The 26,674-nt window shown below is 48.6% G+C and overlaps 4 protein-coding genes across 4 annotated transcripts; 2 read left to right on the forward strand and 2 right to left on the reverse strand.

The window, feature by feature from the left end:
* Positions 1-1,522: 1,522 nt before the first annotated feature.
* Positions 1,523-2,342, forward strand: LOC125952046 (actin-related protein 2/3 complex subunit 5-C). The gene is made up of 2 exons (XM_049681271.1): positions 1,523-1,731; positions 1,849-2,342. The coding sequence occupies exons 1-2, from the start codon at positions 1,586-1,588 to the stop codon at positions 2,162-2,164; spliced, it is 462 nt and encodes a 153-aa protein (XP_049537228.1). The 5' UTR covers positions 1,523-1,585; the 3' UTR covers positions 2,165-2,342.
* A 44-nt stretch (positions 2,343-2,386) lies between these two features.
* LOC125952045 (dynamin-1-like protein) lies at positions 2,387-7,144 on the reverse strand. Its single transcript, XM_049681270.1, has 4 exons — positions 6,489-7,144; positions 4,386-6,252; positions 3,962-4,173; positions 2,387-3,887 (listed from the first exon to the last, which is right to left on the reverse strand). Exons 1-4 carry the CDS (start codon positions 6,588-6,590, stop codon positions 3,831-3,833), a joined length of 2,238 nt encoding a protein of 745 aa, XP_049537227.1. The 5' UTR covers positions 6,591-7,144; the 3' UTR covers positions 2,387-3,830.
* Positions 7,145-16,216: 9,072 nt separating this feature from the next.
* Positions 16,217-21,129, reverse strand: LOC125959590 (titin-like). The gene is made up of 5 exons (XM_049692416.1): positions 21,072-21,129; positions 18,325-18,386; positions 17,258-17,461; positions 16,553-17,194; positions 16,217-16,426 (listed from the first exon to the last, which is right to left on the reverse strand). Exons 1-5 carry the CDS (start codon positions 21,127-21,129, stop codon positions 16,217-16,219), a joined length of 1,176 nt encoding a protein of 391 aa, XP_049548373.1.
* Positions 21,130-23,371: 2,242 nt separating this feature from the next.
* On the forward strand, positions 23,372-25,348 carry LOC125959591 (mantle protein-like). The gene is given in 3 exon segments (XM_049692417.1): positions 23,372-23,389; positions 23,553-24,045; positions 25,239-25,348. Coding segments are annotated over 3 exon segments (609 nt in total). The 5' UTR covers positions 23,372-23,383.
* The last annotated feature ends 1,326 nt before the right edge of the window (positions 25,349-26,674 follow it).

Below are 26,674 nucleotides of genomic sequence, written 5' to 3' on the forward strand. Positions count from 1 at the left end.
GCGCGCAAATTTGCACATTAATGCCAAAATGTTTTCGCTTCGTGTGGCAGGGGTAAAAACCCGAAAATTTATGCCGAAATGTCAAACGTATTGTTTTCATCTGTGTTTTGGCCGCTGAAGTTGATTTCCGAATAAATTTTGCAGTTTTTAACGATTTTGTTGCTGTTGCCGCTATATTTATATTAAAAATGCAAAAACAATACGAAAAGAACCTACATTTTCGTAAATAAAGCGTTCGATAGCGTCAAGGGTTCAGCGAAAAAGTCCGCGGACGTATAAAAATTTGACAGCGTGTAAGGGTTAAGCGAAACCGTTTTGGCATTAATTTTTTCGTTTGCGCTAGAGTTTTCGCCCCGTGTGGCCACGGCTACTCACTATGGAGCTGCATACCCAGTGAGCAATGAGTAGACCCCTCTGCCTGCAACGCAGCGAGAGGAAGGCTGAGGAGGTTGAAAAAGAAATCACCGCTGTCTGCGACGGGGTCGAGGAAGGGGCAAATGCGACGCTCATTATGAAACCACTCGTAGGCAGCGGGGGAAAGAGCGGAAGAAGCCGCGAGGAGGAGGAGGTTTCGCGCGCGAGCTTGTGGGACGCGGCTGCGGAGGGGAAAGGGCGGAATGGGAAGAGAAGAAGGGCGAACGAAAACGAACGCGAGCTTGTGGGTTTCGACTACGTGGGGTGCGAAGGGCGCAAAAGTCGAAGGGCGATTCGAATGTAGTGGAAAGTGATCGTGAAACTGTAGGTGTTGATTGCAGTCCACATGCAAGTTAAGATAAAACAACATTACATTACCCCGGAAGTAATCTAATATTTTGATTAGGTTTTTTCCTCTCCGACATGTACACGAGCATTCTGCATCGAACGGTCAACCCAAAAGTCACAGAATACGCCAACGATCGAAGTACGCGTATGGAACACGCGGTTGAACAGGAACGATCATGTTCGCAGCCCGGATCACGCCGCCACAGTGTCGCCACCACGGCAGCGTGTACGACGCCACCACCACGCACCCACACCATCGTAGCACGTGGCGTAGTTCGCGACTGCGATTTCGTGGGGGGAGGGGGTCGAATACCCAAAAAAAAAAAACGAAATGCACTTCGGAATGCACACGATTTAGAAAAATAAACGCGTTCGTGCGAAGGCCGAACGAAATCCGAAGTGCGTCATATTTTGGGGGTGGGGTCAATTGGAAAGAAATGAAAGAGGGCTATAGGAGAGAGCGAGACAACAGGTTACGTTCGAGTTAATTGATTTTAGGTGGCGAGCCCTTGGACCCCTTCGGTGACGTTTCGGTGGTAGGAACAAACGGTTCCATATACGATTTATGGAAACGTTTGTTCGTACCACCCAGGCATCACCGAAAAGTCGTAAAATCGCCACCCAAAAGTGAAGAGCGATTTTCTATAGTGAGAAGATTTTCTCACTGTTATCTGGGTTCTCACTGTTATCTGGGTCTGTGTCATCGGTTTCTTCTTCTTGTTCTTCTTGTTGTTTCCGTCTTTTCTCTGGGTGTGTTTGTCTCGAAAGATTTTTCGTGTTTTCTGTGAAATAACTGGAGATATTTCCTCCGTTCCAGGACACGATGGCCAAAAACACTTCCAGCTCTGCATTCCGCAAGATCGATGTGGATCAGTACAACGAGGACAACTTTAAGGAAGATGAAGCGGATCAGGGCTCGAGCGGGACGATCGTGCCGGATGAGGCCGAAATCAACACTCTGCTGAATCAATATCCTTTTCCAAATAATGGCCACTTTGCCACAAATCTCCGTTAGCGCCAACATACTTTCCCGGTGAACTTCCTTAACTCCTGTAATGCCCTTAGGGGCACCTCTATTTCCAGCACGGGACGGAACATCGACGCACTAAAAACGGTTCTCCAGAACGCACCGCTACTGTGCAAGAATCAGCAGGTGAAGGATAACGCGCTGAACCTGACACTGCGAGTGCTTCTATCGATAAAATCGTCCCAGATTGATGCGGCCATCGAGGCGTTGGACGATCCGGAGCTGTGCGATGTGCTGATGAAGTACATCTACCGTGGGTTCGAGATTCCCTCGGAAGGCTCCAGTGGCCATCTGCTGACCTGGCACGAGAAGGTGTTTGCCAAGGGCGGTGTCGGAAGCATCGTGCGTGTACTATCCGACAGTGCCCGGGCATAGGTTGCTGCAGTATTGCCACGGGAGTCATCCAACTCCAACTCCCCGAACCACACAACCATGAGTCATTTGAGCCCGTTATTTTTATGCCCTTCCCTAAGATAGCATTTATTGAAAAAAGCAAAGTGCGGTAACCCTTTCTAGTGCGTTTAAATAAATAGAGGTTTACCTTAAGAACGGATCGATTTGATTTGCGATCTTTCGGATGTACGCTGACGAGTTAGGCAGACAATCGAGAGATTTTCTCACCTCCATTTCACTGGTTTATCTATGATTACTGTCGAGAAGTTTACAGCTCACGGCAATATTAAATTACTTTAAGCTAAGCTATGCTCCTTACAGAACTACGGTACGGGTAGCGACGAAGAAAGGCGCAAGAATTTGAAGTACACGTGTGACGCCGCTAATCCGTCCTCTTCTCCTCCTTCCTCTTTGCTTAGGAAATGCTTAACAGCACCAACAATAAGTGGTATTATGTTTTATTTGTGAACAGCGCCGATCCCGGCAGATAACATGGGTCTCTGGCACCGGCATTTTATGGGGAATTCAATCGAACATTGGTAAACATTTTTCCAAAAACAGAATCGACACATTTCGTTTCCTGACTAGACATTTCGGTTGTGCAGGTTAAGCGAGATTTCGGGTTGCGTGTTAATTTGCCAAACGGTGACCGCATAAAGTGAGCAAAGTAAAATATCCAAAACAAAATGCCCTCCAGCGCAGCAGTGGCGATACTCAAAATGCATACCATGCGCCACCCTCGGTTCACGAATCAAGTGATTTACTCTTCTCAGCATCCGGATGGTGGCACTGGAGCAGTGACAGCATTTCGGTCATGTTTTCCACAAAATGTACCATCTCCTTGACCGAGCTGGCGCGCCATTCTTCCAAGCTAAAAATCAAGCGACCAATTAAGTTGGAAAACGAATCGAAAATTCTACCATCAAGTAGGCATAGTACAGTACTACGCTCACACATTGGACGAAAGAGATATTGAGTTCAACACAAAGCATTCTACAAAAGAGTATAAATAATGCAAGAACAAAAATGCAAAAAAAAATCTCAAAATCAGCATTTTGAAACGTAAAAGTCATGTTTTGTTTTTCGGGTTATCACGCATCACATCTGCTATGTTCTATCTTCTAGCTATCTCTCCTTGTGTCTTTGTTTGGTGCAACCCCTTCCTTTTTCACCGTTATCCTTCTGGTTTATGTTTTGGTTATCACGCTCGTCTTGCGGCGCTTTGAAATACATACACACACACATGTCGATACTATTCCGCTTATTATGCATTGCATGGTTTTGCCATCGTATGGATTGAAATGAACTAGTTTAACATGCCCTTCGAGAGTTGCTGAAGGATAGTCATCTTCTTCCCGCTCTCATCGTCATCGTAGTTGGCGGCGTCGGTAGTCGATAGTATGGCGCACATGAATTGAATGAATTTGTTCGACTTGGAGTACCGATCCGACATCGTGATCATGATCGAGCGGCTGAATACTGCTCTGCTATGTTCAATCAAAGATCACTTTCTAACGGTCTAGCTGAGATGCACTACTAATTGCGTTCTATCAACGTCGAGTAAAGGGCAATAAACGAACGACTGAATACGATCTACCCCGCGGCTGCATCCTGAATCCCGCATGTTTTTGGTGTCGCCGATATTTGCTTACCACATGTGCGTCTCACGAATTTCGCTAATGATGTGATTGGCGCGGGTTAGTGCCTTTATGAAAAACAATGAGAAAATATAGTGTATCGTTAGCAAACCGTTATGTCACAACGCAATCCTTTCTTTACCTTCAACATATCGCTTGCCTCCTTCCGGCGGATGGAGATGTGATCCGATTCGTTAAGCAGCTCGTTGGCCGAATCGGACTTGTACAGATGGGTCACCAGCTCCGACTGTAGGTTGTCCTTGACGAAATTGACCAAAAAGTGCATTACGGCCTTGGGGACCGAATCTTGGATCGATTTTCGTACGATATAGAAGTAGGATTTGATCAAACGTTCTGTAAAGGAATGCAAGAAAGGCATTATATCGTGTTGGTCGGTTAATAGGAACACGTCACTCAGACGTGGTGCATGCGGAGTTAACTTTCTAATTCCAAACAAACACCTGCGACCGCATTGGACCGTGGCAACATAAACATCTTAGAAAGAAAAAACAAAGTCCAACTCGTTCCAAGTGACCGCGCGATGGCGTATGTGTGCTGGTACCTACCGATCACATCACAATCCTTCTGCTCTTTGTCCGTCAGTTTGCGCGATGAATGGTTAATCGGCACGTCGGGCAGCAGATTGACCGGCTTGGTGGGGCTAAGCACACCATGTGTCGGTGTGTTGCTTGCCGTGCTGGTGACACTTTCTGGACCAATACCATTACCAGCACCACCACCGATCATAGCTTCCGTGTTTGGTGGCAGAATGCTTCCCAGCCATCCGGTTGGCTCGGTTACATGGTTCTGTTGCTGCTGCTGCTGCTGTTGCTGAGACGGTTGCTGATGATTGGACTGCAGCGAAAGCTGTTCACCAACGTGATTTGCTGCCGTGTTGACCAAACCCAGCTTATCGGTGAGCGTTATCTGGCGCTGCCGTCGGCTAGGTGGATTACCGGACTGATGCGTCGTTGCCCACGGATCTTGCGAATCCGTCTTGATGAGGCTCGGTACCAGTGCCGCATCTTTGTGAAAGTCCGGATGCTTGGTGTTAATGTATGCCAGCTCGATCTGCACGAGGTTCTCGACCATCGTGTTTGTGGTGGGTAGACGACGGCGCAGCAGCTGCGTCACCACGTCGACAATCTTCTCGTGCAGTTTCGGGAAGCGCAGCATCTCCTGCTGCACCTCGGTACCACAGTGCTGGATAATGCGTTGCATTTCCTCGTGAATCAGCTCGACGCAACGGAGCGATGGTTCTTCGAGCCGCCGGATTTGACGTTTCACCAGCAACTCGAAGCTTACCTCCGGTACGAATAGTGCCGGTCGCGGTCCGGTCGCATTGCGAATCGCCGTCAGAATGTCCATCTTAGTAAGGCCCGTTAGCGGGTGAATGGAGTCTAGCGTTTTGCCGAACGTTTCGTGAAAGATGTAACACATCCGGGCACCACCGCACAGCTCCGTTGTCTCAATGTTCCGCGACGTACCCTCGATCGTGGAGCAGTAAGCGGAGGCAAACTTTGTAATGATCTGCAGCAGACACTGGCTCTTGTCGGTGACATCCTCACCGTACGAGTTGAGTAGTGACTGGAACTGGGAGGCCATCACATTAACGCGCGTCTTGAGATCCGGCAAACAGTCGCGGATGTGGTGCATCAGCAGGCGGTTCAAGGTTTTGGCCAAATACGGAGTACCGTTGCGTGTGGCCAACGTCGGGTACTTGCGCTGCAGGTAGGCGGCCTCATCTCGTAGCTGATCTTCGATCGCTTTCTTATCGTTAATGTCCTGCTGCGATCGATTCATCACACCAATGATGCCCAGCTTAACTGGAATAACCCGACCGCACAGAATATCGATCGCATCCGTACCCGCATCCATCAGATCGAGCTTCGTCAGTACGGCCAAAGTTCGCCGACCATCGGGATCGACATCTTTGGCCATTTTGAGCGCTTCACTGGTAGCCATATCGGTGTTGGCGGCCGTGACTGCCAGTATGATCGAGTTTGGGTTTTCAATGTACTTCAACACCAGATCCTTGATCTGCGCTTCGATGTCTTCCGGTTGATCACCGACCGGTACCTTCGTAATACCGGGCAGATCGACCAGAGTCAGGTTGACGACCTTCGTCGAATAAATTTTCAGGTTGATCGGCTCAGGGCAGATACCTTTGTTACCACCGGCCATCCGGTCCGTTTCGTTCTCGATCTCTTCCCGGATGCCGTTGAAATCCGTAAACACTTTGTTCTTGATATGCAGGAAGCGGCCCCATTCCTCGACCGCAACAGTGCCATGCTCAGCGGAACGGTGTTCACGGTCATCGAGCGGTGTGTAAACCAACTGCAGGACCAGAGGACGGCGCGTTACGATACCCGTCCCTCGAGGAAGGAACGTTTTGCCGACCAGGCTCTCGATGACGGAACTCTTTCCGGAACTCTGGAACGGCAAAGAACGAAAGCGAATTGAATTACGAGCGCATCGAAGCAAGCGATGGCGACTGCATATTAATCATGTTCGAGAGACAGTACAGCACCAGCAGCAGGATGGTGTCATCGACCGTTTAGGGGGGAATCGCGAATCCCGGCTCATTACATAACGGTTCTCCAACTACCGGCAGCGATATGGCCGTGCAGTTCAACGAAACGAAACGACAAAACGGATCAACGTCTTACCTGACTGCCAAGAACGACAATCTGCGGGAGCTGGATAGCGTCCGAGCCAACGGTATTGAAAACATCCTGCAGCTTGTTCACCACCGGTATGAGGGCTTCCATCTTTTATGCTTCTATCGCTCCGTTGCGCGCGCTTTGCTCACTTTTCGATCTGTTCCTCAACAAATTCAATGCCCGTCGATGCGAACGCGTATCTTTCTGCAGTTTCGCCACAAACCTCAAGAGAACGATATTCACGCGATAAGCTCGTAGGCTACTTCGTCACGCACGCACGCACGCACTTTTGTTGCTTGTGACGACGAGGGCCAGCGAATTGCTTAACCTTTTGCGATGCCGTTTATGAACTCACTTCCGCAACGCATACGTGCGGTTCCCGTCTTTCCTTTTTAGCACCAGCGAGCGACCTTTGGGCGTAGGAATTCAATTTTCCGTGCAGCTTCTAGCGTAATTCCACAGCAAAAAACAGACTCCTACTCCTTCTTCTACTCTTCTTTTTCTTCAGTGAGGATTTACCTCAGTATGGTCCTCGCTTCCTGAGCCTTGAATTTGCCCTGAGCCACCTTTATCCTTATCACTTTTATCCTATTTCTATCATGAAATAGTTAAAGAATGTTAAAAATTCTCACTTTTCACGATTTCTGGACTCAAAACAAATTTCTAACCTCAACCCAACGAATAGTGGGATATAACTTGTTTTGCACTGAGTGAAACTGATTTTGATGAAAATTTTGCATTTTTTGCGAAAAGTGATCATATTTTATCGACCATCACTGTACAAATTGGTTCGTCGTTTACATCACTGCGGTTTTAGGAGTCGGAAGATGCGGTTTTCGTTTTTTGCATCTACCGACTCCTGGATCCGTTTCGCTTCGATCTGCTTAAAAAAAAACGGCTGCGTGTCACGTGCTTGCGTTCAATTTTTCGAAATTTCGCAAAAAGTACTATAGATGGACAATGTTTAAGAGAACAGGAAAGAGCTAGATTGTTTGAAATTTAAAAGATTGTTTTGCTTTGATTTGGCAGTAATAAGCTTAACTAAATAATCGGGTTATTTTGTACAAATTTAACTGATCTTGCAAAGATAAAAGCTACACGAAAAATGTTTCAATACTTTATATTACGCAACATTTACCGGGAACTTGTAATGTGCAAGGTATCAATAAGTATTTGTTTCAGCTTTTAAAGTTCGTCAAAAAGCATTGTGATTGCGTGACATTTTTTTTGAGGTTGATGCTTTTTAAGTGCATGTTGACAAAACTTATGAGGGTTTGATTCTAGAATCATCTATCTAATGCCGAATAATGTCTAATCATTTTAGAATACTTTCTTCTCTAATCAGAAAGAAAAGCTTAACGCAAATGTTGTATTCAATCGAAATTTAACGCAAATGTTGTATGGTCGCTAATACAGCGGAAAATTTTGATGCAAGTCCTGGCAAGGATTGACTTCAACGACGCAACCCCTTGCAAGGATTGACTTCAACGACGCAAGTCCTTGCAAAGATTGAGCAAGATTGAGTAACACATTTGCCACCAGATCACAGATCATCGGGATGAGTAAAACTTCATGCTAAAAGGCATGAGTCAGCTAAAGGATGGATTCGACCCGTGGAAATCACATCGCGCTACACTGAACTACCCGGTACCATTGCTAACAAACATTTCCTCGAAGGTAATTCAGTAGAGTATTGAAATATTTCATCCATTTCTGTAGCGTCAAAGGCAAAATCCTGGCGTATTCATGTTGCGCATTCATTGAATTATCCCATGACCCGATATCTAGGACATTCATGAATGCATACATCAGCAGCAGCATGTTCAGCAACACACAACACGACTCAGCTGTTCATTCCAGCCGAACTGTCTCTGTTTGGTTTGCGTCACGATGCCATGAAGTCGCAGGATAAACTCTATACGAACAGTATTCCTACCAGCAACATTGGTCGCGGATTCATTCGTTATGTTCGCATTATCCTGGCGCCGTATTCTGCTGTTGCGCGGCTAAGGTTCCTGGATTCATGCTGCAAATACATGAATCATGATTTTTCCCCTGTATCCTGGCGTAGTCCTTTGTCATGCAACATAACGTTTCCCAAGGGGTGGACATTTGCCCTGCGAATCCTTAGAATACATTTTCCCCGTTGTGTCACGCGAAAGGACTCTAGGAGAAACGAGTTCATGTGATTCCTGTATCCTGAATGCTCCCGAACATTCATCCGTATTTCCCCAGAAAATGATGTGGAATGAACGATTACCAGGTAAAGCGAAACGGTACAAAACACTCCTTGGGACCATGGAATGGAATCCTTGGACAGAGCCAGCGTGTTTCTTTAAAGGCTCCTCGCAACCATCATCATAACTCACGCTTTCCCCACCTCTCTCGCGCACTCTACTACATAAAGTCACACGGAAGCAGGCTTGGCGAAATGGCGAACATTCTGGCACGTCGAAATGTGTTGCTTAATCTTCGTTTAAGGCCCGCAGGGTATTTAGGCCGAAGCGTGGCTGACTCCGGATGACCCGCTACAATACCGGCGCCCGGAGAAGCGAAGATAAACAGCAAAACGCACCATTTCCATCATTAACCGGACCATATCGGACACCACCAGCACCGCCACCACCCCTCGCGACACTCTCTGTCACTTCCTTCCGTTTGTGGTTTTTGCTCCAACCGAACTCCAACCGGTGCACCGGTAATGTGGCCTAAACGGTAAAAACGGTCACAATAAACATCAGCAGCAGAGTCCGTCCGTTCCACTGTTACGGACGTCTCTTGGTGATGGGACGCAATTAAAATCCTTTATTAGGGCAAACCCACCTGCCCTTTTGCCCTGCCCCGAACTCAGTGTGGTCTCCTGCTTCCTTATCGTGCAGCGGTACTTAATCTTACCCCTGCTTCCTTCCTTCCCCCCAAGGATGCGATGAAATGAGCAAAATCTCAATAAATGCGAGCCGGAAGGGAAGGATTCTTGAGCGGGGCCCAAGGAGGATTTTAAGAGTCCTCAGCCTCTTTTTGCGTTGCCTCCATCGACGCCAAAACATGTAGACATCGTAACCAAAAATGTGCCAAGTCCTCAGGGGGGGACTTGGAAACGTTCCTTCGCCTTGACGCACGTCATTTCGTTGTAGCTCTTCGTCACCGACGTACCTTTACCTCTGCTCTTTCTTTCTCGCCCGCCCGCTAGTGCCAAGCCAAGTAGATACTAATTCAATTCTATTCCGGTATGTAGTCTCGTCGTTCATCCGTATCCTCCCACGGGGGTTATACACCCCAACCCACCATCATCGGCATGGAACCGCCGAAGGTGGCCGTTTTGACGAGCTCGTGCAAATAGACCACTTTCCGACTTTCCACTACTCACAAACAGGAAATGGTCACCAACCGGGAAGGGAAGTGGGGATAATGGCGGTGCCGCTTTTTTGGCGGTCGTCTATTTTCTCTCGATTCTGTGGGAAGGCCGGAAGGGATTTCCTTTTGAAATTACGAAGCGCGAAAAACGCGCGGCTTCTTTCCTTGGTGGACCTTTGGTGGACTTTCAAGCACCGACCGTTTAGCCCCAGGTAAGGTTACTGGTGACTGGCACCGCGGTCCTAAGCAAACTCTAAAACCATCTGTCTTCGCCCGCGGGGCAGTCGCGAGATTTGTAACCGGTCGACGCCGGGCGGATTGTTTTTCTTTTCCAACGACATCTTGCCACCGTGCTCCTCTCCGCATCCCGTGGCTGATCCGAAAGCGAGTTCGCGTAATTGTAATTAAGCGATGGCCAGGGAAATTAGGACTGGTAATTGGTGTCCCGCACGCAAATTGGTCACCGTTAAGTGCGGTTCTTTACACACAGGCCACAGGCCCGGCGGCGGCGGCGGCGGTGGCCGTGCGTGCCTGAGTAAGCAAAACGGAGCCAAGGGAACGTCTGCGGTGTCCGGGGGTTCGACGATTTGACGACATTTCAACAAAATGCCTGCCTTGTGCCCGTGGCCCCGGTTCAGCTGATAGGGCGGGCGGGCTTTTTATCTTCTAAATAGAGGCAACCATTACTTGCTCTTTTTTTTTTTGCTTTTTTGTCGTTTGTCAAAAAGGGTCGCCCGGTCCGTCCGGCGACGGGTTACGATGGATTTGATAACTTTTTGATGGCTACCGCGGTAGGTCGTCGGCGTTCGGTGGCGGATTTCGATTCCGCTATCCTGCAGGTTCAATTTCGTAAAGGGTGGGTTAATGATAATTTTAAGGGTTCACGCAGCAGAGTTAAACCGTCCATCCCCGGAAAGATGGTGGTTGTTGACAGATTCGCATCAAATTGGATCCGGACGAAAGTTGTTCCCTCATTGCGCGGATTCGATGGGGGTCGACCTGATAAGGAATAGTCCGAGAGTGTGTGAGAGAGAGAGAGAGAAGAAAGAGAAATGGAGCTAGAAGTAGAGAGAAAGGATGCTTAATGGAGGTTTTGAAGATTCATCCACGAGCTAGGTTAACGGGTTTTACACATTTTTTTGTGCCAAATATGCACAATGCTTCTGTGACCTGATGTTTTACCATACATCGATCACCGACCATAGAACAAACGTTGTATTCTCTAATTTAGTGCAGTGTTGCACAATAGTAGAAGGAAATGTTGATATTGTCTTCATAAATAGCTGAACAATCTTACATCCTAGTCTCAATATTTCTCGAAGTGTGTCAAGATTCTTTTAACTCCAGTATTGATGTGAATAGAACACGTTGCCGGTTGCCGGAGCATCCATAAATAGCGAGAATATTATGAACCAAGTAGAGTTTGATTGTCTTCATACTCCTGATGCTACCCTGTGAGCTATCAAACTATGAGAGTGAACGACGACTGCCCAGACGTATAGAATAGCGAGAAAGCCTTTGCATCTCTTTCCGTTTTTATTGCTAGATGCACAATATTGGGTTAGTTGTATTTTTAAAGATATCCAAAACGAAATACCTCGTGAAATGTTTCACATTCTGTACATATTCTGTGGCCATTTAAAAATTAATCCTATCCTTCAAGCATACGAATCTACTGGAGCATTTAAAACATTAGTTAACAACATTGATGGTTTGTTTCGCATTCCCTGTCTTCAACGACCCGATTTTTACTCCGTTCATCAAATCCATTTCACGGAACCAGCCAGCACTGCAAAAAGGATAAGAAGTAAAATTCAGTAAATTTAATTATTGAGGCCACATTTGGTGCCCAGCAAATCAAACAGATCGATGCGCGGGTGTGGCCAGCAGCGTGGTGGTGCTGCGCGAACATGTGCTTCCCTCTAATTGAATGGTCATGGCCGGACCAGTAGTCAACGGCAATACCATGCGACCTGAATCCTCTACTTCAAAGTCGCACCACCCGGTGTGGGAGCGCAGCATTCAACCGCAATATGCTCACCAGTGTACACCGAGGAGACCAACCCCCCCATACACTTCCCCACCGCACCATACAGGCTACAGCAAACAAGCTGACCAATCTATCGAGCTTTAGGTTGTTGTGCTGCTCACGATCCGCGTCTCCGTCGCTGGCACCACCCGTCCGACTAGACTACCCGCTCCCGACTTCCCGTACGCTCTCCTCACATCATTCAACACATCAAAGTTCATCATCATCATCATCAGCGGCAGCGCAGGTTTGCTGCATTGAAATTCTAGTGCAAAACTAGACCAACACCAAAAAAAAAAAACGGATGGTTTGGATGGAGAATGGGGTGGGAAGGAGGGTTCCAGAGGAGCCGAAAGCGAAAAATCCTGTTTTGCAGCCGGTATCGCGGGTGCCACCCCAACCCTGGGGACCACCACTATGCAAATAGGAAAATACCATTAAAGCACTGTTCCGATTGATTGAACACACCTCGCCCCACGATGGGGGAGCGATTAGAACCACCACCACCACCACCACCTCGACTGCTGCACCAGGGCAGCTGCAGGATATCAGGAGCGGGGCATTGGCTCGCTCGCTCACACCTGCCACCACCACAGCCATCGAACTAATCACGAATGCTCTCGCGCCTGAAAACGCCGTCCATATAAATGCAGAATAAATCAAATTGAAAAATAAAAATCAATCATTGAGCCGAATAAAATGGCCGCCGACCTGCGCCACCTCGGCAAGTTCTGGCGGCACTCCGCAGTCGGAGGCGCCAAACGAGCCAAACAGGCGCACCATTTACGGCCGGTGCCCGATGCATAACAGAGTGCATCGGTTGATATCGAGAGCGACAAAAAACAAAAAAACGGTCGAGTTATGAAGCCGATAAAGAGCCATCGGGAGGCGCAAAAGTCGCTGTGTGTGTGTGTGTGTGTACCACGTTGGCATAAGAATAATCGGAAAATCATTGCGAGAGCACAAAAAAAAAGAAGTTAAAAAATCGTGGAAAACAGCGCCCCTCGACGCAAAACAATCAATGCGCGTGGGTTGCAGCCGGTGGTAGGTCAACCAACGGGTGTGAGGGGAGTACGAGGGGGAGTAGTGGTGATAGAGAGACGGGATGGTCAACTAATAGGGAATTTATTGAAACCAACATTAAATCGCATCCCGGTGCAAATGGCGGAAAACATCGATGGGGTGGAGGGCGGAAAACGGACCAAAATAAATAGACGGATTTTTTGTTCACACCTTCGACGCGACTGCATGCGGATGGTACAACGGCTGCACGGTAAAGGTGAAACAATTTTCAGCATTTTCCACCCAAATGGGCGCGACAGCAGGTGCCGCGGTGGCTGTCACCGGACGGCAACCGATAGTTCCCGGTCCAGATGGATGTTTCTTCTATTTCCCCATTTTTTTTTCTTCTAGTTTTGTTTTAGAGTTGTACTGGAGTGCTTTATTAGACTGCGAGTGCGAGGGAGACGCGAGGGAAAGTTAAATTGGTGGAAAACCGATGGCATAAATGACGAGTTTTAGACGACGTTTTTGTGCCAAATGGTGGTCGAGCGTGCATTTCACGTGGCGCTCCGATCTCCGGTGAGTGGAAAGCACCATTTCTCTTTGTTTCTGCAATGATTTTGCGTCTATTGTTAAGTAATAAATATCCTAAAGACATCGCACGACACACGATTGTATCCACAATCCACACAGCGTCTATCTGACTGGTCTCAGCGTTGGCGATGATCCTCGTCGCGACCGGAAGCCCGATGCATCGATGCACTCTTTGTTAAATGATTCATGTCACCGACAGAAGCAGCAGCAGCAGCAGCAGTAGGCCTTGCTTTTGGCCTCAATTTCGAGAGAGATGCAGATTGGAACCTTTTTTTCGGGAAAAACTCTGCCCGCAATAACCGACATTCAGACCTAACGTCGCAAGGTTCACCGCCGGATGGAAAACAATATCCATAAGCCGCAGCACAGCTCATCCCATCCCGCTGGAATTGTGGAGAAATGGGAATGTATGCGTTACGCACTTGCGATTGATTCGACGGTGGTCCGGGGGGCGATCCGATCGCAGCACGATAACGATAAATCGTTTCACATTTTTACGCTGGTTGGTCTTGTAGGTGGTGCCGAGGCTTGTAGCGGTCCCCGATCGGTGATATGCGGTACGGTAGTGTGCATTATGATTGCTCTGCATACGGGCGAGATGCTATCAAGATATGTGGGGGTCCTTTGGCATCGACATAAATCCCGTTTTTCGTTGCGTTAGTGCCCGTTAGTTTTGTGGTTTTTCCAGCCCTAGGTGCAATTTGAAATTGATATTCTAGCCAGCATAATGGACGCTTTTAAGAAGCCTTCGTTTTTTTTTTTGGGGAGCTTCTAAATCGATACAAATACTTGGACAGAAGAGAGCGTGGGTATTGATGGCACTCAGGTACACCTCGGTGTGTATTTCTACTGTGGTAGCTGTAAATTGAATGGGATCAAAAAGGATCAGAAAAACGGGACATTTTATTATTTTTGCAGGGTTCAGAATCAAGGACAGTTTGCGTAGAGTTCAGACTCATTGATACAACCATTCGATCATGCTGTATGTTAATATGTAACAACGACTTGTGGAGAATAAGGTAGAGTATATATGCTCCGATAAGACTTGCTATGTTGGCCTATTCCCTTAAAAATGTAGTCACAGTGCTAATGTTGCAACACAGCAAGCCATTGAAAAATATTGAATTATTATGAGTACTTCGATGCAATTAGAATAAATTAGTAGCAGCTGGCCCCACCATTAGCATAATACCCTCTAATGAACAAATAATCGGTTCATTGAGATGTGTTTTTTTCTTTCTCAAAACCAAAATGTGGTCCATCACATCCCCACCCAACCGGGTGAATGGACGGATGCATGAGTGGTACAGAAAGCTCCCGAAGAAATTATGTTACTGTCCACTGTCCGTTGGGCGCTGACCGCTGTTACATATACACATCTGCCACTCCTGTCACGGTTTAGCTGCGATTTGATTTTCTTTCTCCAATTCTTTCTTCTCTTCCTCTTCTGTTTGCCTGTCCTTCCCTTTTTCTCTTCACTGCTCGATCCAGGGCACACCGGTAAGCAGATTACTTAACCGTCTTTCCTGCAGCTTCCACACCGAACTTGACGAGCGCACGCGATGACGTACCGCCATGGCTCTCCACAACAGCAGTCCGTAACTTCACCGAACCTGCTAGCACCACGAGACGGTTCAGCCAGACTTGGGAGGCCCCGTTTGGCGGTTCAAATGTGTGCGACGAATCAAGACGAAATTAGCCAGCACCCACCACCGGTCCACACGTCCGTGAAGACGGAAGAGCCGGAGTGAAGCACCGCGCGAACGATCTACCGTTTGTGCCGGTTGTCCGAACCCGAACAGTGGACCAAACGGTGGCTGTTTTGATTGATCCGGACAGTCCGGCAGCGAAAGTGCGAACCACGGAGCCATCGCAGCCGAACACGGAACGCGGCACGGAAAGGGAAATACACAGAGAGAGCACCTTGGAGCACGGTGGTGCTTAAGCGAGAGCAACGAGCCATGTAACGAGGCTTAGGAGGAGGCGAGACTCTAGACGATTAAGCAATGAAAACCCAACCCAACCCAACACAACCGTGGGGATTGTATCATCGGCTCCCCGGGTATGCTGGCAAGATGGGCAATCTGGGTCACCGGTCTACCGGTGAGATGGTATCGAGAGGAAAAGTACCGCACAGCTTCACCATCGCCAAGCTATTACAGTGCGTATCGGCAGTCGGTGGTCGATCGCGGTTACTCATTTTCATCATGCCCGCACGTGCCCTCATTAAACACGCTAATCGCTCGTCTTCATTTGTTTGTTTTTTTCGATTTGTAAATTGTTTGTTTATTGAGATTTCTTTGCTTGCTCGGTGGCCTCGGACAGCAACTGCATCAGCAGCAGCAGCAGCAGCAGCAGCAGCAGCAGCAGCAGCAGCAGCAGCAGCAGCAGCAGCAGCAGCAGCAGCAGCAGCAGCAGCATAAAAAGCTCGCTCTACAAACGAAGACCACAACACAGGCTGTTGGTTTGAGACTAGAGAGGACAAAGTGTGATTACATTGTTGGTGGTTGTCTTGGTTAAACATGAAGGACATGCTGCTGTTGCTGTTGCTGCTGCTGCTGCTGCTGCTGCTGCTGCTGCTCCTGCTACCACTACTACTGTTGATGCTACTGTAGTTGAAGCAAATGCGAACGAAGGGATAATCTCGAAGTAGAAGCACGAGTAAAAGATTGAGCTACGAGAAGGATACTTATTATGCTAAATGTGTCTCAAAGTAGCCCATTTCTTTGGGATGAGCAATTGCTGCGCCTTACGCCTACTGGGATGCTTCACTGTCGGAGGACTTTTTGTCGGAACTAGCGGATGCCGGATGTTCCATGGTAGCCGCTGCCGAGCCTGACTTCTGCTGTTCCTGTTCGACCTTCCGTTCGATCTTCTGCGATTCCTCACCATAGTGCTGCTCGTGCTCGGTGTGGGCGTGAAGGGGTTCCGAGATGAAATCGGTCGACTTGATGCCAACTGGTCGGATGTTGTGATGTACGGCAGCGTGATCCTGCTCGTGGCTATGCAGCTCGTGGCTCTGCTCCTGGCTGCTGTGCTGCAGCTCGTGGCTGTGCTCGTGGCTGTGCTCGTGGCTATGCTCCAGGAGCTGTTCGTGGCTCTGCTCGTGGCTCTGTTCGTGGCTCTGCTCATGGTTGTGTTCATGCGATTCCGCCTTCTCGACCAGCACTGGCCGATCGACGTACACCGGGTACGGCTTCTCGATCTCGACACGATGGATGACCGGAACGTGGACCTTCTTCTCGACCTCGTACGGCACCGGGCGGTCGACGTGCTTCACGACCTCCTTCTCGATGTACACCGGGTAGGGCTTGGGGATGTGAACTGGGTACGGCTTCGGGACTTCGACCTCTACCTTGTGGTACACCGGAACCTTCACCTTCACCGGGTATGGGACGGGCCGATCAACGTGCACCTTCTTCTCCACGTACACCGGTACCTTCTTCTCCACCTCGACACGGTACGGCACCTTGACCGGGTATGGCACGGGACGATCCACATGCACCGCCACCTGCTTCTCGACGTACACCGGGACCTTCTTCTCCACCTCGACCGGATAAGGGACGGGCCGGTCAATGTGTACCGGGACCTTCTTCTCGATCACCACCTGCTTCTCGATGTTGACTGGGTATGGGACCGGCACCTTCTTCGTGATGACCGTGTGCTTCTCGTCCTTCCAGCTGAACGTACCCGACGAGGACGGTTCCTTGTAGTACAGGGCCGCGTACTGGTTCTGGTGGAAGTTTGGCAGATGGTGGTTGAAGGACTTGTGCGTCGGATAGTGTGGCTCCTCCACCGAACTGACATCATAACCGAACGATGGCTTAAAGCCACCCTGTAGCTCCGGTTCTTTGGCGTATCCGTAACCGTAATCGATCAAACCACGTTTACCGTGCGTTTTCGGCTTTTGCTCCTCCTGAGCCGCATCCTTGGTGGAAGCTGGCTTGTCCAGGCTGGCACACGCCACCACTGCCAACAGTACACTCAGCACAATGAACGTCTACCGAGATAGAAGGAGAAGAAGAAGAAGAGGAATAAAACGAATCTTAGAATTAGAACTTGTAGGACTGGATCACCCTGTTACACTAGGAATCACTATCCCACACTCCCCACAGTTTCTCGTAATGTCCTGTTTTTGTTAATTGTCTTTTATCACTGAATGTTTTTGTTTTTCTCAGCACAAGTCACTACACGCACCTTCATGACTGAAGCTCAAACTCAAAACACTGAGCTAAGCTGCTGCTGCTGCTGCTACTGTTGCTGCTGTTGCTGCAACTTGCTGGATGCTCCTTGGAACCACACCGCACCGAAACTCAAGCCAAAGACGCGAAACGAACTGAGAGATGATGGCTTCAAGCGATCGCCAACGAATGATGCTTTCCACCGATGATCGTAATCAATTTATACCGAATCGCTTTTCCGAGCGATTTTCACGGCTGCTTCATCGCCCGAAGCTCGCGGTGATCGTCGAGCCCTGATACCAACTGCCGCGAGGTTCCATTTTTCTTCTTCTTCTTTTTTTTTGGGAGTTATACCTCCCCATTCATTGTATCCTATTCGCTCCGCTGACTTCTGCTCACTTTCGATCTCTTCACACCCCTTGCGCGCACTCTCTCTGTCTCTCTCTCTTTCTCTCTCTTTCGCGTCTGGCGTCGCTTCTGGAAAGACCCCATGCTGGGCTGAGGCATGATGACGAAAATGCCGAGGAAAACACCATATAACATGACAATCGTGATAGGTGATAGCGAAAAAGCCACAAATACACACCACAAAACCACAAAAATGCTAATCGTCGCACACAACAATTAATGGAGCGCATGAACCGCACGAAGAATCTCCCCCGTCATCACCAGCACCAGTCACCTTGGCTTGCACCATATCATCCTCCTCCTTCTTCTCCTTCTCCTCCTCATCCACATGTGTGTCTTGCAGAAGAAAACGGGAAAGGTTTATCGCGAGTGCGGACGAGGATCACACCGATCGATCAGGTCAATAATCGCTCTATTAGCCAATCATCATTTGGCGAAGTCTGCTGCGTGTCCCCGCAGTGTGCGTGTGTGTGTCTGAGGTTACGACAGTATCCAGGGTGTCGACAGTTCACTGGCGATAACACCGATTGATTCCTTGGCTCCGTGCGTCGCTTTTTCGCCTTTTGCCGCGTTGTCCGATCGATTATGACCATTTTCTAAGGCCCGATGCCTATCACCTAACGCCTTTGATAACAGTTAAGTGTGCGTGTGGCACAATCGGCCATCGTGGCCTACTATGGCTCCCAGAGGTGTTTGCTGACTCGCGAAATGCGTCGTCATGGCGGTGAGATCCGAGATCCGAGATTAGCTCCCATAAACGATCGGCAGTGATCACGGCGGACAATCAATGATTGGTGGTGCCGATCAGCTAAAAGACTGAGGCTCCAAAGACCCTTTTGATAACGGTGAGGGAATTTATGTGATTTTAGGTTACGAGTGGCCGCTAGCATAATAATGATGCTGTCGCAACACCACAGCCTCTGGGCTAGGGCAAGAGCATAATTCTTTTTTTTTTTGGTTCAACATAAAACTCCAATCAATCGCATCAGTGTGATTGTGCGTGTATGTTAACAGGTCTTTGGAGAATGTAACGTAAGGAATCCTCCTTCATCAGATCCCTATAGGGCAGAGCGATAACTTGGGCGGTACTTCTTCACGCGAAGACGACTTCACTTGGTACAGCATTGCACAGCGACCTTACGAAGCGATTTTCCATCAAATTAAACGCATCTCGATAATGCGGATGCTCTGTGAGGGGTAAGGCGGTAGATGAAGTGGTTGAAATCATTAGCAGCATCGGCGAGCCAACACAATCTGACGTCACGGCGCATCTTATGCTGGGGATGATGATGGTTGAAAAGTGTCTACCGCCCACCTGACCGTGCTGCCAGTTGCCAGGAACGCTTCCCAAGGAACACCGAGGGTTGGCGATAAATTTCGAGGAAAACCATTTTCCCGGTCATAGCAGACGAGCGCAGCGAAGCGGAACCGGGGTCCGAGATAACGGTCAGCATCAGCATTTGGCAGCTGATAAGATGCCGATGCCGATGTCGGTTCGCACGGATAGCGTTTGCGGTGCGATATGAGACCATCGGGTGGGGTGAGATAAAGGGAGTAGTAAGAAGAGAAGTTGACCAAGTGGTAGCCAGCGGCCAATAGGCTGACATGCGGAAATAATTGAAACCGTTAGCGATAATTTATGGTGCTCGTAAAACAATATCCTATTACAGTCGTCGATGATGCAGCCCCTTAGCTACCGAGGATGCCGAGCGACTGCCGGCGATAATCGCAGTAGCCATCGACCATCGGCGCACGGATGGTTTGCCTTTTGCACGCGCATCATCTGCATGCGGTGGTCCGGGATAGTGAGCTCCATGGTTTAATGCAGGATCCTTCCGGTGTGGTTAGGTGTTTGCGAAATTTAATGATCTTATTGGCAGCATGGCCAAACCAGCTGGCCCTGTGTTCATCGAGACTTTAGGAATGCACCTTAAGTTATTCTTTTTGTTTATTTCCGGTTACTACGTTCAATTCTGTCTTGATTCACTGAGAAATCCATATTTAATATTCTATTTTATTCTATAATATTTGTTAACAGTCTGATAACGCCGTCAACGAATGGCTTATGATTGAATGGAGCTTCCCACTGGAATATTCTTGCTGATTATGTTTGAATAAATATACGACGTCATGTGTTTAAGCTGATTATCCTGTTGGTCGTTTTTTCCATTAAAGAATTTCCTACAGCCAGTGTTCGCAAAGGTTTACCAGTTTAAAACGTCAATGTTCAGTGACGTCAAAAGATTTAAAGGCTCTGCACCATCATTCGCAAAGCCCTGCTACACAACCATTCTTATCAATCGCTCAACATGTGTTCGTGGTTCGTTCGTTTTGCAATCAGTTACTAATCTGCCCATATTTATTGGATCTACCAACTCTTCTAACTCCATCCTTTAGATAGAGATCTATATCCTTTGTTTCACATCTGAGCGTGTCTGAGTAGAGCTTCGATTACATGATTTATTGGCGAGTAAATTGGTTTTGTCAACAGACGACAGACCAACTTATCTTCCGGCTACTCATCACCGATTTGGATTGGCCGCAATTATAACGATCGAATAAAAAAAAAACGAATTGATTAAGGTGTGAGATGTGATGAAAATACAGAAGACTTCATTGAACCGAGTGTCTCGGTATGGTTCGCTGAATGATTTGCATTTTACTATCACACTTTTCACACACCAACCCCTTGATGTGCCGGCATTACGCTGATGAATAATTCAACGAAAGCGGCGGCATAAAAATGCAAAAATCGAACAGCACAGCTTGGGTAGTATGGATGATTCCGAATACATATTTGGGACCTTATGCTGGCTCTTTAACAGACTACCACTGTGTGGGCCACTAATGCTACTGCCAAAGGTATGCTGTCAGTGCCTGCCAGTATGCTGGAGACAGTTTCAAAAATCAATGCCGGCGCCGATACGTTGCATCACTCGAAGGCTTTAAGTAGCCGCGCCCAGCAGCAACCTCTTGTGAGGCAAATCATGTTAGCTCATTATGCTGCAATTAAATAGTTACGTGAACACTGAGCGGAGATGGCCCTTAGCCCCTGATGATGCTGCAGCCGATCTTCCATTTTAAAGCAAATACCAACCAGCCTTATTATGCCGACAAATTGGCGCTAATCAGCTCTCTCAGCACTCAGAGGGCGGAGAGATTATCACACTTACGAGGGACGTGTTGGAATTAAAGAACAAGCTCTCGCTCTTTGCACAAAGAAGGTCGTTCCGTTTCGAGGTGCTAATTGTGCAGGCATTTCACTCCAACACCCGACCTACAAACATACCAATCAAATTGTTGGCAATAGGCAATGCGTAAAAGTTGGCACGTGATCCACTTGTAGAATTCTACGAACACTCGGTTCTTGAAGGCCCGCTTCCCTGTCAATCGAGATCGAGAGATGGGTGCGTTTGGCTGAGTTGGATTCGCGTCCCGTGACGAGGGTCGAGAGTCAATTAACCGAAACCGGACACTGACGCCGGTTTTTGTTTTTTTCGGAAAGTGAATTGATTGAAATACTTTATCGTCGCGCATTGACGTCGAAACACAATAGTGAATTCATCCGAAGATCGAGAAGGATTAGTTAAAATATTTGCAACCCACTTTGAACGTCCATAGAGCTGTACGAGGATAAGTTTGATTGTTTATTTATTTATTTTTTATGTATTTCCATATTCCTTGTCTTTTTAATAGTTTAGTTGCTAATTTTAATATTATCTAGCTATGACGAACTACATTCGAAGTGGAATTCAATTGCTGTTCAATTTTTAATTGTGTAATGGTTTTTTTTTCGAAACCAAAACGTAATACAGACTGCATTAAACAACTGTAGCCTTTAAAAGAAAGGTTTCTACACGATTTCACATACAACATGGAATCTCACAATATTCATAGGAATGTTCTAGTGTCCGCCTCGACAGATACTTTTTGTTGATAATATTTTGTGCCTTAAATAGATAATGGTAGAAAATTTGTTGTGCATCTCATCTAATAAAACTCAGTACGTAGAAGCAAGTTTTAAAATAAATATTACTGTGTTATGTTTGTGTTAAATTAATATGTTTGTACGAAGGCAATATATCCGTGAGGATGCTGTATCGCTATTTCTCAATCAGTGCAGCGACTGTTCAGCAACATCCGATTTCTCGCTCAACGTTACCCAATTGATTTATATCTTTTGTTAGCAAAAAATTGTGAACATCAAATTAAAACACAAATTTAATATACTTGAAACCGGAAAAAAAACATATTTCACACGCCGCGCAATTTCCGTTTTCCATTCCTTCGAAACCGGATTCCACACATTGCTGCACGCCTGATCGCGAACCATAAAACCACACCACTTGAGAATATGCCGGATGACGGATCGTGAGCACACTTCCCGTGATTCACTTTTCCAGCTACTGGCACGTGCCATGTCACCACCAAAACGACCCCGTCCCCACATGTTGCAAACCTTTCGTAGCTCGAGTTGTTTGTAACTTTTCGGTGTGAAAAACACTCCGACAGTGCAACGATGCGTGTGAAGACATCAGAAAGGCGCGGGGCCACTTAGGTTTTGGAGTAAGTGAATGCCGGCACCCTTTCTACTCATCACCGGTCATTGAGTTCGCGAAAGGAGTTCACGGGGCATGCTACTTGGGGCCCAAGCTGGTCATGGGGTTTTACTGCTTCGATGTGGTGGCAGCGGTTTGGCCAAACCGTGCGACCGGCCGACGACGATGAGCCGAGGATGCGACGATGCGTTTCGTTATCACCGTCAACCGTCGCGTTACTGTTGGATGTTGCAAGGACCTGTTTGTCTTGTGTGGTCGCGATGCGCGGTGGCCGATATTCGGTGGCCGAAAAGGGTACGCACGATAACCGCGCACCACGTGACGTGAAACTGGAACGCATTCAACTGCAGCGAACGGTTTGCGACTAAGAAATGGCCGGCACCTGATGGATCCATTTCAACGCCGGCTTTCGGAGGTGTCTCCGGCGGCACAAAACCCCCAAGTGACATAATCGCAAATGGCCAACGCCGATGTTGTGGGCCCCCTGTGCATTAGTGTGTGCCCTCTGTGCCGCTGTGTGCACGCGTGGGGCCTTCACCTCCGCGTGGAACCGCTGGACGCTGGATTCGATTCGGTCGCCGTCGATTAGCCGATTTGTGGCGGACTGGCTGGTTGGAGCCGGCTAGCTGGTCCGAGCGGAGGCATTGTGCTAGTCGGACTATATAAAGTACGGTTGGTGCTCTGGTAACAACATCAGTTACCAACGATCTGTCCAGCAGTCAGCAGCAGCAGTAGCAGCACCTGTTCCCACATCTCCGTTACACGTCCCAAAACATGAAGGTAAGTGTCAACGCGTGGCATTCGAAGTGAAAGTGCTCCCGGTCCCGGATCGCTGGGGATTTTCCCGGTTTGCAAATTTCATTCGGCGAAAGCTCCGGCGATCTTGGCGAAACGACATCTCATCTCAATCTCATCGTTTTTCCCTTGTACCTCCCATTCGCAGACGTTCATTGTGCTGTCCGTGATGGTGGCGCTGGTCGCCGGTGCAGCGATCGAATCCGGCGAGAGCGAAGCGAAGAGCGTACAGAAGCGCTCGGATCACCACGTAAAGACGGTGACGATCACGAAGAAGGTCCCGGTACCGTATCCGGTCGAGGTGGAGAAGCATGTGCCCGTGCCGGTGAAGATCCCTTATCCGGTGCACGTCGAGAAGAAGGTACCGTTCGTGATCGAGAAGAAGGTGCCGGTGTACGTGGAGAAGAAGGTGCCGGTGCATGTGGATCGCCCGGTGCCGGTTGAGGTGAAGGTACCGTACGAGGTGCCGGTCTACCACAAGGAGTACGTCGAGGTACCGAAGCCATATCCGGTGCACGTCGAAAAACCGTACCCGGTGTACGTGAAGAAGCCGGTGTACGTCGAGAAGGCCGTCCCGGTGACCGTGCAGATCAAGAAGGTCCACAAGCACCATCACTAACACTGGCGAGTGCCGTTCTCAGGTGCACCGTTTTCAGGTGCTGAGTCAGGGGGGGGGGGGGGGGGGGGGTCGGCTATAAGGTCGTGGCGAGCACGGAAGTGAAACGAGGAATAAAGTGAACCGTCCATTGGTTAGGAATGGTCGGTGATTGTTTAAAAAAAAAAAAACGATCCCGTTTTTGTTGGATATTTCCGTCTTTCATCAACATTAGAACTGTCAACTGTCTTCTGGAATGAAAACAAAGTAGCCCGGAATGCAGATGCAGTGTTGAATGCAGAAATTGCAATTTTGCAGCGCGTGAGCTCAACTCAACTAACTCAAGAACCATAGCAACAGCAACAGTAGCAACCTTTTTGACGCTTTGATTCCTCCGGCAGCGTTGGCATTAGGGAATTGCAGGCGTCTCCATGGCACGGGGTTCACCGCTGGCTGGAACGTTACTGCTGATGAGAGAGAGAGAATTCTTTTAAAAATGAAATAATAATTTATTGCGCTCGGCATCGCTGTCAGGACCGGGATGCCGTGGGTTCGAAATGTGCCCCGAAATGTGTGTGCGAACCATTCAGGTGTCTTACCGCTCGTTGCACCTGTGTGCACCCGTGTGCACCCTGTTCCGTTGTTTGTTGCTTTGTTCTTTGTCCCACTGCACCCGGGGTGGGGGGATGCATTTGGTTTTATTAAATTGAAAGAAATCATTGTTTGCCCTTTGTATCCCTCTTTTCTTTCTTTTTCTTTTCCGCTTTTCTCTTTTACACTGGAACTTTGCTCCTGTTCGTTTTTGTCCCACAACGTCAGAAACTCTTCTCCTCCTCCTCCCTCCGGTGGTGCTGCTGCACGAAACTTGGCCAGTGGCCCGTTGCAGTCAGTAAAAACCCGGGTGGCAAGGGGAAAAGGAGTGGGGTGGGCCAGTGGGCCACGTTGGCAAAAATTAAGACGCACACAGCACGAGAAGGCCATCGCGCGGCTTCCCTTTTTCCATCATGCGAATGCATCGCGTGTACGCTGTACGGTTCGCGTTTCATAAATTCAAATTTCAAATCATGCTTCACGACACAAACCACCCAGCGCTAGCACGGGGAGCGTGTGTGTGTGTGAGGGAGTGAAAAGGAAGAAAGGGAAGAAAGGGGTGGGGAATGCCATGCAGCGAGCACCGGACGTCATCGTTGTTTCGGGTTCACGGAGGTTTTTGTTGTGATACATTTCCACCTTATCTAGGTCCTGGTGGTGGTGGTGGTGGTGGTGGAGGCGCCTGTGTTCCTGTGTACTATGTGTCCTTACGCCAGCATCGGCTACACGGTTGTGCGACTTTGCCAAAGTGCAGCTGATGCTGCAGCTCCACTCCACGTTCCTCCGGCATTCGATGCTTATAGCATGCCCTGCGCCCATTTTTTTGTGTTGTGCCCGGGGAAAACAATAAAAATCTCGGCAAAACGGGGAGGTGGATGGTTTTTACCACCGGGGGAAAGCAACGCGCTGCTCGGTCACGTCGGTTTCGTGTCGCTGTTTGGTCGTCCTGCGTCCGGTGGTGGTGGTGGTGGTGTTGGTGCTTTCCCTTTCCCGAAATGAATCCTTTTTGGCGCGTTGTTCTGGCCTCTTACTTTAAGAGATGGTTTTTTCTAAAATAATTTGCGACCATATTTTTCCCTCTTTCTCACCCCTTTCTATGGCGCTTCCCTCGATGGCGATTCCCGCCATACTCGTTCGCCGGAGCTAGACCAGAGCCTGGAGAAATATTTTGCTTTTACAGTTTTCGCACGAGAACAATGAATCCATAATTTATAAGAAATTCAAAAAGATCCTCTTTTCCGGTGGAGGGATGTGTGATGGAAGGAGGAAGGGGGAAAAGAAGAGCAAAAGAGTGAGTGGGTGGGTGATGCAAACTAACCTCATGCTCATGGGAAGCCCGAACAACAACCTAGCTAGCCGACAATCGTTAGCTATTCGCTGCCGCGAGGGTCCCCGGCGGCCAGCGTTGGCATCCCGCAGGCACTTCCGCAGATACCGCTTACCCTCAGCCGACGGTACAGGGCCTTGGAGCTTGGAGAATTAAAATCACCGTGAAGCAAAATCTAATAACGTAACCACTAAACAAAGCGGAGCGGGAACGAGCGAGCGAACGAGCGACCGAAGTCCGACACCATAAGCTGGCGACAGGCATAAAGGCAGTTTCCTCAAAGAAGACTGCCCTTTTCCCGGTTGTTGGGACAGGAGGAGGAGGAGGAGGAGCGTTTGTTGCAAAACAATGCAAAGCACATACACACACACATATACAATTCAGTAAGGTTGCCAATTGAAGGCACTAACGTTGCTCTCCTGCGCTATTCGCAATCTTGCAACACTTTTTCCAACATTACACATGCAAACCCGCCACCGGGGGGAGGGGGGGGGGGGCACTCCGACCAAGCACGGGGGTTTTACACACACACAAATCCTGTCACCCAGCTCTAGTGGCAGCCGCCGGTTCCCGGCTAGGCGCGCCAGCACTAGTGCCACGATCGCGAGAATCGCAAATCATAGCGCGAAGAGCGACGACGCAGATAGAGGATAGGAAGTAGCTAGGAGTGATGAGGGGAAAGGGGATGGATGCTCCACCGGGACAACGGGAGCATGCCAGATCCCCGGGATCGCTCCAGATGCACGAAAGTGGGCGA

This window comes from Anopheles darlingi, chromosome 2 (assembly GCF_943734745.1).
Source record: "Anopheles darlingi chromosome 2, idAnoDarlMG_H_01, whole genome shotgun sequence".
Classification (NCBI taxonomy): Eukaryota; Metazoa; Arthropoda; class Insecta; order Diptera; family Culicidae; genus Anopheles; species Anopheles darlingi.

Coding starts and splice junctions, on each gene's coding strand:
- LOC125952046 (XM_049681271.1), top strand. CDS start 1,586: ATGGCCAAAAACACTTCCAGCTCTGCATTCCGCAAGATCGATGTGGAT. Junction 1,732..1,848: donor ATCAACACTCTGCTGAATCA/ATATCCTTTTCC, acceptor TATTTCCAGCAC/GGGACGGAACATCGACGCAC.
- LOC125952045 (XM_049681270.1), bottom strand. CDS start 6,590: ATGGAAGCCCTCATACCGGTGGTGAACAAGCTGCAGGATGTTTTCAAT. Junction 6,253..6,488: donor TTGTCGTTCTTGGCAGTCAG/GTAAGACGTTGA, acceptor TTGCCGTTCCAG/AGTTCCGGAAAGAGTTCCGT. Junction 4,174..4,385: donor GAAGGATTGTGATGTGATCG/GTAGGTACCAGC, acceptor ATTCCTTTACAG/AACGTTTGATCAAATCCTAC.
- LOC125959590 (XM_049692416.1), bottom strand. CDS start 21,129: ATGGAAGATCGGCTGCAGCATCATCAGGGGCTAAGGGCCATCTCCGCT. Junction 18,387..21,071: donor CATCTCCGCTCAGTGTTCAC/GTAACTATTTAA, acceptor TTCTTCTGCAAG/ACACACATGTGGATGAGGAG. Junction 16,427..16,552: donor GCCACGAGCAGAGCCACGAA/CAGCTCCTGGAG, acceptor CATCACAACATC/CGACCAGTTGGCATCAAGTC.